This window comes from Mirounga leonina, unplaced genomic scaffold (assembly GCF_011800145.1).
Source record: "Mirounga leonina isolate KUSES-001 unplaced genomic scaffold, KU_Mleo_1.0 Mir_173, whole genome shotgun sequence".
NCBI classification, from domain to species: Eukaryota; Metazoa; Chordata; class Mammalia; order Carnivora; family Phocidae; genus Mirounga; species Mirounga leonina.
The window spans coordinates 40474166-40491356 of record NW_023270447.1 but is presented as its reverse complement, the minus strand read 5'-3'; the positions used below and the strand labels follow the sequence as shown (position 1 = coordinate 40491356).

At 41.2% G+C, this 17191-nt stretch overlaps 1 protein-coding gene across 5 annotated transcripts in view; it reads left to right on the top strand.

The window, feature by feature from the left end:
• Positions 1–17191, top strand: part of PDE4B (phosphodiesterase 4B) — a 187286-nt gene that overhangs the window by 166749 nt on the left and 3346 nt on the right. For all 5 annotated transcript variants that reach the window (XM_035018339.1, XM_035018342.1, XM_035018340.1 and 2 more), the window contains 8 exons: positions 1557–1650; positions 7207–7385; positions 8647–8745; positions 8889–9053; positions 11333–11432; positions 13559–13713; positions 13825–13947; positions 14659–14841. In XM_035018339.1, coding sequence (XP_034874230.1) covers positions 1557–1650; positions 7207–7385; positions 8647–8745; positions 8889–9053; positions 11333–11432; positions 13559–13713; positions 13825–13947; positions 14659–14841 — 1098 coding nt within the window. The remainder of the gene's footprint in view (positions 1–1556; positions 1651–7206; positions 7386–8646; positions 8746–8888; positions 9054–11332; positions 11433–13558; positions 13714–13824; positions 13948–14658; positions 14842–17191) is intronic.

Below are 17191 nucleotides of genomic sequence, written 5' to 3'. Positions count from 1 at the left end.
TCGAATGCAATCTAATATGCATATTAATAAGCTGATGGAGTGGAGAGAACTGCATTCTGCAAATGAAGTAATTTTTAAATGAAAGAAGTTTATTCTATTCCCACTTGTTTCATTGTGAAGGATGGCTGAACGCATTGTCACACGCCGTCAGTGTGCAAAAAATCCTCCCAAAAGCTAGCTTTAAAAAAAAAAAAAAAATCTTTGTAGTCTGAAAGCCTAGTCTGAAGACAGGCACAGTTCTAACCTGTTCTCAGTTTTTTTAAAAATGTTGAGAGAGTAAATGACTCAAATGCACCATCCCTCTGAAACCATTAGCGTGACTGAGCCTGTGTGGAGGATGGTCTGCAGTGGAGAGAGGGTTAAGAACACCTAGTTGAAATGGGGGAGGGTACTGACTTCAGATTTACTTAAATATTCATGGGGCTTCCTCCATTTTAATCTTCTCCTTTTTAAAAGATGGCTGTGCTTCCCAGTCTGGCAACCCCTCAGGAAAGAAGAATCGCTCCTTCCTTGCAGAGTTCAGCTGAGCAGGACTAATCTAGAGTGGAAACCCCTTCGGCCACCAGGACTATTCATAATTCATAAGTGCTGCAAACCAGCCAGCTGAATACATTTAGACAGGCTCTTGTTCCTTCGTGCAATTCCTGATTACATTACTCTCTCTGCCAGGAAAGAAGCAGGGAGCATAGGCTTCTTGTAAGAATGGAGTGCGAAGATGGGCTTTGTCTGGATTAGGAAATGCCCTAAATTTTGGAGACTTTGTCTTTTATAAGTTCTGATTATTTTACCACTGAATCTGCTCGGCTTTCCCGGTCCTTTCGGGGGTGCTCTCTCAGCACAGTGAATTCTTTCAAAGGGATTTGTGGATTGTGGCAAGGAGAGCATTCCAAAATGCCTGAGGCAAACTATTTGTTATCTGTATCTTGGGGTTACATCAAGGTGGGTTAATTTGATTCTGTTATATATCTTTGATAGAATGTGAAACATTTACATCTGTGTGCTTTCTGTGAAGTAGAAAAACATCTGTAATGATTTAATTTGTGCTGTCCCTTAGCCCACGGAGGCTGCTTATTGTATAAAGGCATGCTGTATTACATCGTATTTAAATAGACTTTGCTGTATTTTAATCCAATTCTTTTTATGCGGCTCGAGGATTTTTAAAGGATGCTTCTTTTTCCCCTTAGTGTTCTCTTCAACTTTTCACATATAATCTCCTCTCAAGTAATATTTTCGAGTTAATTTCCAATAAATGTGTTTTAAGAGTTGTTACATTTTTCAAGTGCAATTATCTTGACCTCTATTAAAATTCCTTTTCCTATGTTTGCATCTTCAGAAGAAATCAGATGTTAATTCTAAGAAATCTCAAGAAAACCTCTTTTTTCCCTAAGGTGACATGGGAATGGTTTCGCATTAAAGGGGTGTTTTGTAGAAGCAGAATCATTTATTTAATGGTATCTGCTCCTCCGATCTCTTGGTTCGTAGTAAAGTTGAAAACATCTACAGTGATCATTTGCTAGTTTTTAGGTGATTAATACATTTTTCTTCTTCATACACAGTTCAAAAGAATGCTGAACCGGGAGCTGACACACCTTTCAGAGATGAGCCGATCAGGGAACCAGGTTTCTGAATACATTTCAAATACTTTCTTAGGTAAGATATTAACTGGGAAATCTGTTCCGTAATTGAGATTTTTCCCTACTAATCTCTGCAACCCATCAGCAACATCCCTATATGAGTTTGGAATGGGGTCAAGTCACAGAAAAAGCCATTTCAAATAAGAACTAAGGACAACATTTAAGGTAAAAAAAATAATAATAATAAGCAGAAAGATGTTAAAAAAAAAAAAAGAAAAGAATGACATCAAAGACAGAGGTTATTATAGGCTGATTGTATTTCTATGTACCTCAGGTCACCCCTTATCCATCCACCTTCTTCCATCTTGGCCAAGACCTCTGAATGGGGTCAGGGTGGGGGTCCAGACATCTAAACCTGAGGGACCAGTCTGTTGGCTCCTCTGATGTGGTATTCTTTACATTCTTCCAATAACTGGACTTGGAGCAAAGGATTTCCTCTTAGGTGGTTTGTAAGAGATATGGTTGGAGAATAACGGTGTGTTGATTTGGGCCATGGGAATTAGCTTTGGAAGTAATTTGACTATTGCTTTGCTAAGTTATTGCTTAAAGATCAATGGGAAGAGAAGAATCTTCACATCTCTGAAAGATGTGGCTTTCTGCAAGCTGCATCATTATCTTCCCAATCTGATGCTTTTTATCTGTTGTGCTCTGTTGTCATATTGCTGGTATTTAACACATGACACTGTCAGAACACGTTTGCATCAGAGATCCTCAGCTACTGTCACAAGTCCTGTTTGATTACTCGGGATTTCTCATCTCATGTTTAAAGCCATTCTACTGTATAGTGAACCTATTTGGATTATATTGTTCTTTAATAAGGCCTGCAGAATATGCAAATCTGTACTTTAAAATAAATAGGTAGCATTTAGATTCTGATTCTGTTGACTTTCAAATACTGCTGAATTATGCCCATTTACAGAACTCCACCATACAGGGAACCAACACATTCTTGCAGCTGAACATCACACCTCCCTTCTTTTTGGCATTGCGACACATCATTAAATCCATGACCATGTGCCTCAGGGCTTTATGGCAACACACACGTCTTCTGGTTTTATTTTAAAAAATCAATCTTGTTTCTCTAATTCCAAAGCAGTTGCTGCTGTCAGCCGATCAATCTTTGATCAGCCTGGTGCAGAGCTCACGGCATTTCCCGGCCGCAGATGGGCAGGGGTACGATGAACAAGTGTCTTTCTGTTTCCTCTGTGGGTGCCTTCTGCACCTGGTTTTCTCCAGTGGCAGTTACAACACCTTTGTCAGGGAACGAAGGAGAATTTTCATATAGCCTAGCTCCAAGAGGCAGCTAGAATCTAATTGAACAGCAAGTGTTATATACCGATCCTTTTCTTCTCCATCATCCCCCCTTCGTTCCTTTGAAGACAGACAGCTTCCACTGTCCCTCTCAGATGTACTCTACTCTGTGCAACACCCAATTCTTTTTCATAAACTGGGAGTCTTATATTTCCCAGGTTAACGACTGTGGGAGAGAAGAAGAAAGTCGAGTAGTGCAAGAACTCATTTGTGTTCTCACAAACATTGCGTTTTAAAATGCCAGGGCTTGTCTGTGTCTTGGGAGAGACTCTCACGACTGGGGTAAAGCTACAGGAGCCCTTTGTCTTCCAAGACCGGGCGGAGGCAACTCTGTGCGCTTGTAGCAGCTTTCACCAGCGACTTGCAGCTTGCCAAGGACGGCACGACTAGCTTAGCATACTGATCTCTTTTTTATCATCATAAGCTATTAAGTGAGAAAGCTGATAAGATAATAAAGATGAGCTCTCAGGGTCAACACTGTGTATCTCGAGAACAGGCAAACGTCAACGCTCTCTTGAATATTTCATTTGCTGTTTGGCACATCTCTTGAGGAAAGCCAATCTTTTGGCTTCTCGTTATTCCAAAAATTAAATTATCGAGAACAGGTTGTTGGGGAACGTGTTAGAATCTCAATTCTTAGAGATTCAGCCTTAGGAGGGGGGGGGTGTGTGTGTGTATGTGTGTGCACAAGGTAGCCCTGATCAAACAGATTAGACAGATTAAAATTTTAAATATTCTTGGAAAAATATAGGGAAAAAACATCCCTCATATCAACAAAAGATACATCAGTTACCTCATCTGTACAAGGAGAGCACTGTGACTCTGATACGGACTGAGTTGATCAGTTTTGCTAAGACATACCTGGCAGTCTGGATTCTCTATAATGGGCTGTAGGCCTGCAATTGGGTAATCCTAAAAAGCAAACAAACGAACAAGACCTTGCTTCCAAACTGCAAATGTAAGACATGGAACTCTTAATCCTATTTTGTGGGGTGAATATTCCTGGAGGAATATTCCTGGAGAAGCATGAATGAAGCCTTCTTTATAAACTGTCAGATCCACAAGGGACCTTAATGGCCTTGTCATCCAATTCCCTCATTTTATGGGAGAGGAAACAGGCCCAGAAGGGCAAAGTAACCTAATCAAGATTACTTGGCTACTATGTCCCTGAGCCAGAACTAAGGCTTTGCTCTCTTGATTCCCAGACCTAAATACCCTGTTACTACTTTAACTAGGAAAGAAGGTTGTTAGAAACTCAGACCATATAGAAGAAAATCACATTAAAGGACATTCAAGTAATAGCTATATTCTTTTGGAGAAAAATCTTTAGGAATCATGATTGTTGGACCTAAAAATAAAATATGTTTTTAACCTTTCCCAGTAACATAAAAGAATTTTGCCAGAGCACGGTAACCATCTCAGTGAGCAAAAAATGGGAAGACCTTAGTGCTTTAAGTTAAAATTAAAGAGCATTTTTGCAATAAGAGTCATTGAACGTTAAAATGTGTCATCCAGGAAGGAGGGAATCCCTTACTCCAAGGAGCTGGGAAACTTGTGCTGTTTCCATCTAAGAGGATGATGTCTAGATGGACAAGTTGAGAGGCAAGCAAGAGTCCATTTACCAAAGCAACCCACCTATTGATGCTCTTACATGAAAATGAGCTCCAGGTCGCTGGCCCCAGAGGAAGTAAAGCAGGATCTGCAGGAAGGGAGCATAGGCAAAGCAAGATATTTAGATATAGTATTATAATTTAATAAGTATTTTTACAAACAGAGAAGACTCATTCTTGTAAATCCCCGACTATGTCTCAAAAGCTAAAACATAGAATTTCAAAGATGCAAGGAGAAAGAATTTAGAAAGTCTGCATGATTAAACGCTGTGCTCTAGTAAGAAAAGCACTTCAAATTAGGCCATTAACAGGGTTTTGACGTGACCATATTTTGCATTTGTTTTTTTTGTTTGTTTGTTTCTTTGATTTATGCTGGCCCACTATTTCCCCACTGTATTATAACCATTCTGGGAATGTAAATTCACTAAGTGTTTATGGCGATTCTTTGAGTCTGTGTTTCAGGTTATTTCCGCAATGCCCTGGCTACGCTTTTAACAGAGGAAATTCAGAATAGGGAAACCCATCAGTTGTTTCAGTGCCTGCCTGTATAGGGAAACACCCATTAATGTCAAATTGGTGCTGTCCGTGAATAATGGCTTTCTTCTTTACTGTAATGTTCCAGACATAGTCGTGGTTCAGCTCAATTACTGGCCGATGCAAGGAATCTTTAGTTAACACAGGGCAGAGCCGCTAGGCCCACTAGAGGTTTCTCTATCTGCAGTGGCCTAGGGGAATCTGACAGCCTCTTAGATAACCAGACCTGAGGGATGGTAAAGAACGGAGTCGGGAAAGACAGAGGCTACTGTGACCTTTCGTTTTAGCAGGAAATTATAATTATTACGAGTGAAGTGACAGAGAGAAAAGTGATGTCAGAAACAATATAATATATAGTGGTTTTTGCCAGAGATTGTGAGACCTGAAAGAAATTTTTAACAGGAACCTCAAGGCCTGGGTTCTCTGCTATTAAGTCACTGTGTCTGGAACTGAGTAATTGCAAAATAAATATCTGTTGAGTAAGTCGCCCTTTGAGCTTGGACAAATTGCTGACTTCATCTGAAAAGTGAGAGTGTGGGATTATTATTGGTTCCCAAACCTGGCGCTGATCATCAGCGTCATTTAGGAAGCTTTTTGAAACATACTGATTCAGTAGGGCTGGGTGGGGCTCATAAATCTGTGTTTTTCTAAAGTTCCCTGGGTGCTTCTGATGCTGAGGCAGGTTGGAAACCCCTAAACTAATTGAAATGACCACTAAAATTCCTCACTAGGCAAAAGTCATAGACTGATGAGGCTCAGAGTTTGCGGGCACCTAAAGAGAACACAGGGATGCTAGGGATAGAGAATAGCCTTGCTCCAGGTAGTGAGGTGTCCAGCCAGGGAGCTGCTTCTGTCTCCCTGTGCTTGCTTTGCTCTGATGCCTTGTCCACAGGGCCCTGAGAGCAGGCGGAGGTCTCTGGGGAGAACACATGACATATGCCACCATCTTGCAAGAGTTGAAAGCAAATAGTCTCGGTCCCAGCATGACATCTGGAAACATGTCACTTTCTAATGGAGAAATTGTCTTTGTCCTAATTTTTACTGTAACAAGCAGAGATACACGTAGGAACTTCTGAGAGCTGCATTAACTCTTTCAGCCACAGGGTGTCATTTAGTTCAGTGAAGGAGCTGTTAAAGCAGTTTAATAAATGATTGCCTCCGGGCACTCACAGTCATCCCTGGGGCCTGCAAGAGTTAATGCACGTCTCAGAAGGACTCAAGATGAAGCCCCCTGTGAAGTGAACTGGAATATTTGGTTGCTGATATTTTTGATAGCCTGATACAGAGGGGAGAACCTCTGTGAGAAGGTAGATGTTTCCGTCGCTAATCGCAGCTCTGCTGTTACCTTGTCGTAGCAGAATTCTTTAAATGATTAAATGAGATCAGCATACATACTTAATAAGCATAAATGTTTTAATCAATTTAATGCCTGTGACAAGCGAGAGGCATTGTTTATTATTAATTAGAATGAATAAAAATAAAGCATGAAGTAAAACTGATATCCTTTTCCTCTGAACCTCAGATGGCGGTAATAAGCCAAGGCTTAAAGTCATTATTTGAAGGTTACAAACCATTGATTTCTCTAACTTACAGACTGCTCATCTAAACCAAAATGATAAGTTATATCCAGTTAAAGTTGTTTGGATTTTTTTTTTTAATTAAAAAAATACAAATATGATAAAAAGAGTAGAACATAAAGCCTGTTTTATTAACCTGGGCCTGGCTGCATGAATATTTTCTTTTATACAGACATATAAGTTATTTAATTAAAAACATCTGCATATACATATTGATGCCCTACCTTGAAAATATAGAAACGTAATTCTAAATTACGCTGCAGATAGAAGGTGGAGGATTGAGTCTTACCTGTCCTGCTCGGACAACTTACTTCACTCCTTTGGGCCTCAGTTTATTTAGCAATAAAAAGAAGCAAAAAAATTCTCCTATTTCTCCCATCAACCTCACAGGATGGTCCTGGAGATCAAGTGAGATAATGTAGGATAGTCCTTTATAAGATGTAAAACCCAGCACAGGACTTTGGAAGTTGTTCTGGATACTGGTTTGCAGTGGGTTCTCACTGGCACGCAGGGGCTGAAAAATGTTTCTCCTTGTTGCAGACAAGCAGAATGATGTGGAGATTCCATCTCCTACCCAGAAAGACCGAGAGAAGAAGAAAAAGCAACAGCTCATGACACAGATAAGCGGTGTGAAAAAACTAATGCATAGTTCAAGCTTGAACAATACAAGCATCTCACGCTTTGGAGTCAACACGGAAAACGAAGATCATCTGGCCAAGGTTTGTCTGAGCGGGGCGGTCGAGTGTGCGTGCAGCTCTTTGCTCTACGGCAGGTGGCCACTCAAAATTATCTACTAGAAAAGAACAGTGATCATTGTTGCTTTTCGATTAAATTATATGATAGGAAGCCTGGTGTGGCCTCTTTGTCCATTGCTGGGCACCAAATTCAAGACCCTTTCCTACAACAAAGGAGCTGTATTTTTTTATTCAGAGTTGGATTTGTAAATGGAAGTTCCTCATGAGTGCAAATCCTACCAGAGGCACCCTGGGAGAAGCCACAGGGCAGGCGACAGGAGACAGGAATGAATTGTCCCAGAGGACAGATCCAGGACTCTATGCCAAAGACTAGTTGGAAAATCCACACTGATTGGCAGAGCTGGAGAAGAAATGAGAGAGGTCGACAGCACTGACTCAGAGCCCAAACCCTACCAGTGGAGGAAGGCACAGAAAGAATTCACACATTCCCCTAGGGGGCTGCCTAAGGTGACCACTAAGGTCCTTGCAGTCTTGTGACAATAGAAAATGGGCAAACAGACATTCAGTGAGGCTTTCTGAGAGATGCAATTAGAGCAAGGGGCAGGTCTCTGGAGAGAGCCTAGATCCCTTATTCTGGGCAAGAATTCAGAATGGAATAAATTACTCCTTTAATCAGATAATCTTGGAATAATCCCACAGTGCAAGACTGAATAATGTTTCTCCCAAGTCTATCTGTGGGCCCAAGAGCTCTAAGCTAGAATAATCCATGGTTGGCATTCTTTATGACCTTTTACATTAAATTAGGGTTGACTTCCGCACATTCCAGCAACTGAGTCTCCCCGACCGGGCCCTTTGTGATAATAACCAAAGGGCAAAGGAGTTCCCCTAAGATGGTTTTCTAGCTGTTACTACTGGGCCAGTGATCCATGAAGAAGAGAGACAGGGAAATGGAGCTAGAGGGACCCCTAGCCACTTGCAGCTACCTCTGAATGCCACTTGGTTGAGGACTGATGTGCGGCAAATACAGGTCAACAACTAAATCTATATATTAGACACACACTCTCTCTTTTCTGAAAAAAAAAAAAAAAAATACAGAAACTTGTAACTACAATGAAGAGGACACCCAACCTCCTAGGCCATTCCATTTTCAAATTTTCATGCAACTAGAACACTCTAAATAGACACTCTAAAGACTTAGACAGCCATTGTCCAAAAACAAAATAAAAATAATGAGGCATGCTAACAAACTGGCCTTATTCCTAAATTCCGCTGATTTTGATTACAGGAGCTGGAAGACCTGAACAAATGGGGCCTTAACATCTTCAATGTGGCTGGATATTCACACAATAGGCCCCTCACATGCATCATGTATGCCATATTCCAGGTGAGTGAAAGGAGAGAGTATTGCTTATTGAATTCGATGGCTCTTTATGATTTTTTTTCCATCCCAGTTTATTTTCCTGATTTGACTTTTTCCTCATTTTTGGACATCGACTTATGTATTTTCTAATCCATTTTACTACATAGGAAAGAGACCTCCTAAAGACATTCAAAATCTCATCTGATACATTTGTAACCTACATGATGACTTTAGAAGACCATTACCATTCTGATGTGGCATATCATAACAGCCTACACGCTGCTGATGTAGCCCAGTCAACCCATGTTCTTCTTTCTACGCCAGCATTAGATGTGAGTAGTTATGATGTGTTTTGCATACCTGCCCATCCTCTTTTACAAAGTGCTATACAACATGTAACATATTTACAGAAATAGTTGCACATGTTTGAACTGGTTCTTTATTATGTGTAGCATCCATAAATTGGGTTGCTAATAAAAATGAATGGCATTTCTACGTACACTGCTTTTGAATATCAGAGTAACTCTCTCTTAATGTCTCTTATGATTGAAATTGTTTAATTATCAAGTAATTAACAGGGTGCTTTATTTTTTTTTAATTTTTTTTTTTTTAAGATTTATTTATTTGACAGAGAGAGACACAGCGAGAGAGGGAACACAGGCGGGGAGAGTGGGAGAGGGAGAAGCAGGCTTCCCGCGGAGCAGGGAGCCCGATGCGGGACTCGATCCCAGGACCCTGGGACCATGACCCGAGCCGAAGGCAGACGCTTAACAACTGAGCCACCCAGGCGCCCCAGGGTGCTTTATTTTTTTAAGATTTATTTATTTGAGAGAGAGAGAGTGCACACAAGTGGGGCTAGGGGCAGAGGGGGAGAGAGAATCTCAAGCAGACTCCCCGCTGAGTGCAGAGCCTGACACGGGGCTCAATTTCATGATCCTGAGATCATGACATGAGCAGAAATCAAGAGGCAGACGCTTAACCGAATAAACCACCCAGGTGCCCCCAGGGTCCTTTATTTTTCTTTGCATCTCCAGTATCTAGTAAGTGTCCAGTTCAGCATCTAGTATGTAGTTTATCCTCAGTATGCATATACTGATCTTAACTGCCCACACCATCCCAAACACTGTGAAGGATAGCACAGAAATATAATATAAAATGTCCTATATAGTTCCTGTTGGGAATAAGCATCCATAGGCTTAGTCTCCTAAGAATTCATAAAACTGATTCTATGGGTTGAAGAAAAAGTAACTGAATATCTAGAACTGAATATCTAGAATTAATAATGCTGAAGCAAAGGGGAGCAGTGTTCCATTTTGCTAGACATCTTGCTAGAAGGTGGCTCTGACTCCTTCCTTAGTAGATTAATGCATTTCCATGCACCAGTGTTAGCGGTAATGTGCCCAGCAGCCCATATTCTTCTTTGACATACAGCAACGGTAGTTAGGTTCTTCCAAAATGTGTAGGCTCACTACAGAAGGGGACTTGCCAACCCCTATCCAGCCCCACCATATTCACAGGTTCAGTTTGGAAGGTGAAAAAAGATTAAACTGGCCACAACTCTATTGTTTGGGTTCCGTATTTCCTGAGAAAAGAAATCCAAGAGGTCAGGAAAGTGAGATGGAGCTGAGGCTGTTTTATCCCCTGAAGGAGAGAAACAGTATTATTTGTATGTTCTGTATAAGGATTATAGAGTGGGTCAACACTGTTTGTCAACTACCCTCTGTTATTGATAGGATACCTATTGTGTAGCCGGAAATTGACCACTGGGGGCCACACGTGTTTAGAGAAGGGAGAGCTCAACGTGTCCTTGAGCAGTTAGCCTTCACGGGAGAGGTGGACACTGAGCTGGCATTTGAAGGATCAGAAGATGTAAGTAATCACAGAGGATGAGGACAGACATTACAGCCAGAGAAAGACCATTTAGTCAGAAGGAATGTATATTTACACAAATGCTAGGTTTAAGTTATCGTGTACAGATGGGGCAGAAGAGGCTTCGCAACATGGCATGAAGGAGTGGAGCAGTGAGGCATTAGGTTTCACTTCTTAGGCAAGTTCTCAGATCTTGCCCATAGTAAACATTTAGCACATAGGAATTGAAGGAGTGGATGAATGAATGAATATATGAAAGCTTCTGATCACACTACAAATTTAGCTTTGGGAAATAATTTATTGCCAGTCTTATGAGTTTGGAATTTAGCCTTTCTTCTTTAAGTTACTCAGCCTGAAAACATGAATGTTGTTGTATCTCAGTGCAGAGCCAGTCTGACTTTCTTTTTTGACTTGTATGTGCTCGTGTTACATAAGCACCATTCTGCCGTACACCTGATCCAGGAAACAAACATCAGGCCCCACCTGATCACTCATCATGAGCATGGTGCTAATGCCTTCCTATAAGCTTGATGTGGGCATGGGCTTACGCCATCATCCCTTTCACATTAGACCTTATGATGATGGATAGAATCTACATTTAATTAGTGCATTGAGACATTATACCACATCAGCAAACAATCCTTCTCCCAACAAGAATGAAACGGGATACTTTAATATGAAACTGAATAAGCAGGATAGGCCAATGGGACATAGAGTTAAATGTGCTCATTTTGTTCTGCAGGCCGTCTTCACCGATTTGGAAATTCTGGCCGCCATTTTTGCAGCTGCTATCCATGACGTCGATCACCCTGGAGTCTCCAACCAGTTTCTCATCAACACAAGTGAGTTCACTACTGGAACAGTCATTTGAGATAATTGTATGATTCGTTGCTTCATTTTTTCCCCCGTAATGTTTTCATTATGGATGATAATAAGGGTAATAATGAGGTAATCCTTCCATTCCACTCAAGCTGGTCAGACCTTTCCTGGATACTGTGTCCAGTCATGCATGGAGAACTTGCAAAGGGTCAGAGGGGAGCCATAAAAAGTACTCTACATTTGGAAAATACAATACATGAGGAAAGACTAACAGATGTGGGATTATCCAGTAAAGACAAAAAAAGGCTTGGGGATAACGTGATAATGATTTTCAATTTTATGCGGGACTCTCACATAGAACATGGTGACCCACTGGTGTCCCTCTTTACTGAGGAGAAAGGCCAAAATGAGCATGGGAACCTCCAAAAAGAAATAAGACTCCAAAGAAAGCACTGGAATGCTTGGTCTATAGTAGGGAAGATGACCTCAGTGACATTTAGTGCGGGTCCAGTCTTAGGATCCCAAGCTATACTCAGTGATTTTGTCATGCTGAAGATGTTTAGTATCCATGCTAATGAAAATCCATGAATTTTCTCAGTTAGTGCACTATTTCTAAAAGCTAAAAATCTTAGCACTTTTTCTTCTGAGAATATTGGCTATACAGTTGTGGTCATCATTAACATCAAGTGCTGATGGTTTTATAGAAATGTTTGAGCTCCTTGCTATAAAAGAGTCCCTGTCCTACTTTATCATCAGAATATCTGAATGATCGGGTGCCTGGGTGGCTCAGTCGGTTAAGCGACTGCCTTCGGCTCAGGTCATGATCCCAGGGTCATGGGATCGAGTCCCACATCGGGCTCCCTGCTCTGTGGGGAGCCTGCTTCTCAACCTCTCCCACTCCCCCTGCTTGTGTTCCCTCTCTCGCTGTATCTCTCTCTGTCAAATAAATAAATAAATAAATAAAATCTTAAAAAAAAAAAAGAATATCTGAATAATCTAGATGTGGTGTAGATTCATTTTTAACCTCGTTCTTCTACTGAAAGAATAGAAACTTCAGGCAACTACGTAGCTATTGGATTATATCAGCGGGCATAGTGTGTGTCACATATCAATCTATATACTGGCCAGGTAGCTTCACACAGAAAAAAGTGGTCTTTCTGTTACAGCCACCGACAACACTAGAACATAGAAAGCCAGTTTGCCGATCTGGGATTGATTACAGGTGAACAGGGCAGGAGTGCTGAAATGACTTCATATATCCCACCACGTATTCTGAGGATGTAACATGAAGAACGCAGTTAAAACAATGGTATATGAGTGACAACATCTGCAATGAGTAACCTCTCGCCACCACTTGGCTATTATTCTTTATTAAGAGAAAATGTTCCTTCTGGAATTTGTTGACCATAGTCTCCAGTGCAGACCAGGGCTCTACCTAACAAAAGATGTCTGTGATTCTTCTGTGTGAATGGCAGGCTGGAAGCTGTCATTTAGGTACAGATGTTACTATTTCTGACATATAGGGCCAGAGGATGGAAACTCTGACATCAAGATTGTTCTAAAAAATTATTAATGTTTCATTGCCATATTTGTAGAAAGCTCCAAAGAGCTAAATTATTTGGATAAAACAAAATCTCACACTCAACACTATTATCATCTTTGAAAAATTAGAAAGTCACAAGTGACAGGACTGGGGAATCTATAAAAAAGTGAAATAGTTTGAAAATGCTAATACATATGATAAAGTTGAGTGGCATTTTCCGTTTATTCCTTCCCAAAGCACAAAATGTGTGAAGACATAAAGGAAATTACAAACTGAGATAAAAATAGGGTTTAGTTGCTTGGAAATGCACTTACCTAATGTTAAATTCTTCATGTGAAATGAAGAAGAAGAAAAAGGATTTTAAAATACCGTGAATTTTAGTCAAGGAGAAAGCTTATGCACCAATATCTACGACAAGCATGTTTTGCTTGGAAACTGACTACTCCCCCTTGAAGAGGGCAACTGTTTCTCTGATGAGAAATGACATGTGAATCTTGGTTCCTGACATCATTTGGAGAGAACTGGATCTGATTTCACACTGAAGTCATGCCAGCATTGGAATTATAGCCCTTCCTTATTAAGTCATCATTTTTCCTTGTTTATCAGATTCAGAACTCGCTTTGATGTATAATGATGAATCTGTGTTGGAAAACCATCACCTTGCTGTGGGTTTCAAACTGCTGCAGGAAGAACACTGTGACATCTTCCAGAATCTCAGCAAGAAGCAACGCCAGACGCTCAGGAAAATGGTTATCGACATGGTAAGACTTCCTTTCGACATCCTTCACTTACCTTTCCCTTCTCAGGAGGAGAAACACCATTCTCTCTGATAAACTGAGTTTCCTGAGAGTTTCATTTTCCTTTTACCCTAGGTGTTAGCAACGGATATGTCCAAACATATGAGTCTGCTGGCAGATCTGAAGACAATGGTAGAAACAAAGAAAGTTACAAGTTCAGGTGTTCTTCTCCTGGACAACTACACGGATCGTATACAGGTATTTGATGAAAGCCTTTGATTTACCACAAAGCCAAACCAAACTAAACCAAGCAACAGTTAAAAAATGAAAACAAACATCAGTCCAGTTAGTCTCATATCTGGTTATTATTACAACTTGGGCTTATTTTCAGAACAAGCTAAGGAAAATGGACATTCAAGTTTATCCTCGAATTTATCAAGAAAAACATAACCCTATTTATTGAATTGCTGAGTTCTAAAAATAAATGGCAAAATTCATTTGTAATAGGGGATACGTGACTGCTGGTCCCCAAAGCTCGTGTTTGGATATAAATCCCATTGACTTGAAGACTGTTAGGTCTGTTTTGATTATACAAACTGCCATCAGCTGGTCTCTTTCCACAAGTGGAAAATATGAAGACATCTACTTTGAGTAATTCTTTGCATTTTTTCCAAACTGGGAAAGGGAAACGATGGTAGCATTTGACCTCTAATGTCCCTTCCAATTTTTACATTCAATGACTGTCAATCTGAGAAGACACACATTTTCCCTTGCAGGACTCCTGTAATGGTAAATAAGCAAGTCTGGCCAGCGTCACTGTAATTCCATTTTTTGGTGCGCACACCACAATTATAATGCAACTAAAATGTTCCTGGGTTTGGTACCAAATGTACTAGTACAAGAGGCATCAGATGTTCTGGTAGTATTTACACTGTCTTTTATGGGATTTTCAAAACTCGATGATTCCAGGTCCTTCGCAACATGGTACACTGTGCAGACCTGAGCAACCCCACCAAGTCCTTGGAATTGTATCGGCAGTGGACAGACCGCATCATGGAGGAATTTTTCCAGCAGGGCGACAAAGAGCGGGAGAGGGGAATGGAGATTAGCCCAATGTGCGACAAGCACACGGCTTCTGTGGAAAAATCCCAGGTATCTAATATGAAATTTTCAAAGTTTCTGTGAGCTCTGCTGATTCTAGAACTGGAGGGTTCTAGCTAATTCCTGAGGTTATAAGGAAGCAACGACCCATTTAGTTCCATTCTACTTGTGACTCATTTGCCTTCTCCATTACACTAAATTTCACAGGGTGGAGGCAAAGCCGTACTCAGAAACTCATCGAAGTTTGGTCTCTGTATTCTCAAGCAGTTTAAGAGAGTTGCCTATGACCTTAGCAAATCCAGCTGACTGAACTCAGAGCTGCTGCCTCCTCCCCATCCCTCCAGATTTCTCTTATCCCTGTCCTTATCCAGGAGCTCAACTCTTCATCCTTGCTTCCTCCGCCCTGTGTCTGTTGTCTCTCCATAATCAAGTGCACGGCCAAGGGTGAATCTCATCCTGCATACCTCTTCTACCTCACAGTCGACGCCCTTTCCCGTGTCCCCTTCCAAGGTTGCTTCTCTACCTCTGAGGACACACTGACATCTTTGGGTTGTGTCCAAAGCTACAAATTCCCTGCGTGCCGAGGACTGGGGACAATATGCTGGAGGCAGGGGGATGCAGAAATGCCTCAGATACTTCTAGCTGATACTGGAAAGTATCGATAGCCCTACAAAGGCTTCAGGGCCTGCTGAAATGTTATTTTTTTTTCAGGGCAACATATAGTCCTGATTGAGAGGGTCTATAGGCTATTCCAGGTCTTTATCACAAAAGCATGAGGAGGGCTTTTTGTTAGTGTTTATCCTCTTTCCCTGCTACCTGCTACCCCCAAACTTACATATACTTATAATATCAATGCAAAGTACCCTTGCAGTTATGATTTTAAAGATTTATTTATTTATTTATTTGACAGAGAGAGACAGCTAGAGAGGAAACACAAGCGGGGGGTGTGGGAGAGGGAGAAGCAGGCTTCCCGCTGAGCAGGGAGCCTGATGCGGGGCTCGATCCCAGGACCCTGGGATCATGACCTGAGCCCAAGGCAGACGCTTAACTGACTGAGCCACCCAAGTGCCCTTGCAGTTATTATTTTATTGTTTTTTTTAAAGGAACCCAGTCAAATGAGTTTAAAATCTGTGAAAGTGCTCTAAAAGTCTAATATGCTATAAAAATGCATGCTAGCATTCAGTTGTCAGGGCCAATTCAAATCCCCTAAAGCCTTAATTTGAACAATTAGTTAGTTAATTAATTAATTAAAATAATGCCCAGTTATTATCAACAGTGATGTTGTATATTTATATGGTGTTCTATGTGGTTTTCCACACATTTTCCCAGAACTTGTCCTGTTTGAACCCCCACACAGCTTTGTGAGATAGACACAACAGCTATTTTCCCCATGCATCAGGTGGAGAAGCTGTCCCCTTGGCTCATTTCACCAGCTCCCAAGTGACCCAACTGCCCTCTGCCCAGAGCTCTTCCCTCTCCATCACTGTAGCAGGTCTCCCTGTTGCCATGACATCATGGTCCATTCTGGTGTTTCCCGCAGATGGGCTCTGGCAAGCATTGTCTGAGTCATCTGGCAATAAAGCCCTTGACTAGGTGCTGTTAGGATTTGTAGAGCTCTCTCATCCCAGGGCCCAGCAAATAAGCAACTAGAGGCTACCGTTCAAAAAAGTTCTGAGCATTTAGCAGAAGCAAAGCAAATGAAGAAAGGAAATGATTGCACGGTGTTCATCTCATTCCATTTTCTCCATTGCCTTGAGCTTGTTTTTTCAGGTCCCTGGAAAACACCTTGAAAATAGTCTCTCAAATCCATTAAATACACATAAAGAAGGAAAAGGGAGTGGGTGGAAGCAAGAGAAATATCTGAATCATCTGCAGTCAAGTTCCAGTGCAGATCAGAGATGTCCCTGACTTTGGTGTGAGTTATGTTAAGACTAGGGAAGCACCAGGGAGGAGAAGATAGACGATAGATAGGTCAATAGATAGGTGATAGATTGATGGATAGATGATAGATATAAATATATAGATACAGGTAGATACAGATATAAAAGAGTCACATATGAACTTCGATGTATTAAATGATTTGCCAAAAAAAAAAAAAAATGATTTGCCAAAAACCAGAATGTTGTTAAAGGAAAGGTTTCCAGGGGTGCCTGGGTGGCTCAGTTGGTTAAGCGACTGCCTTCAGCTCAGGTCATGATCTCAGGGCCCTGGGATCGAGCCCCACATCGGGCTCCCTGCTTGGCGGGAAGCCTGCTTCTCCCTCTCCCACTCCCCTTGCTTGTATTCCCTCTCTTGCTGTCTCTCTGTCTCTGTTAATTAATTAAATAAATAAAATCTTAAAAAAAAAAAAAAAAGGAAAGGTTTCCAGTAGTGTGGAAAGAGAGCTGTATCATGTCCCATG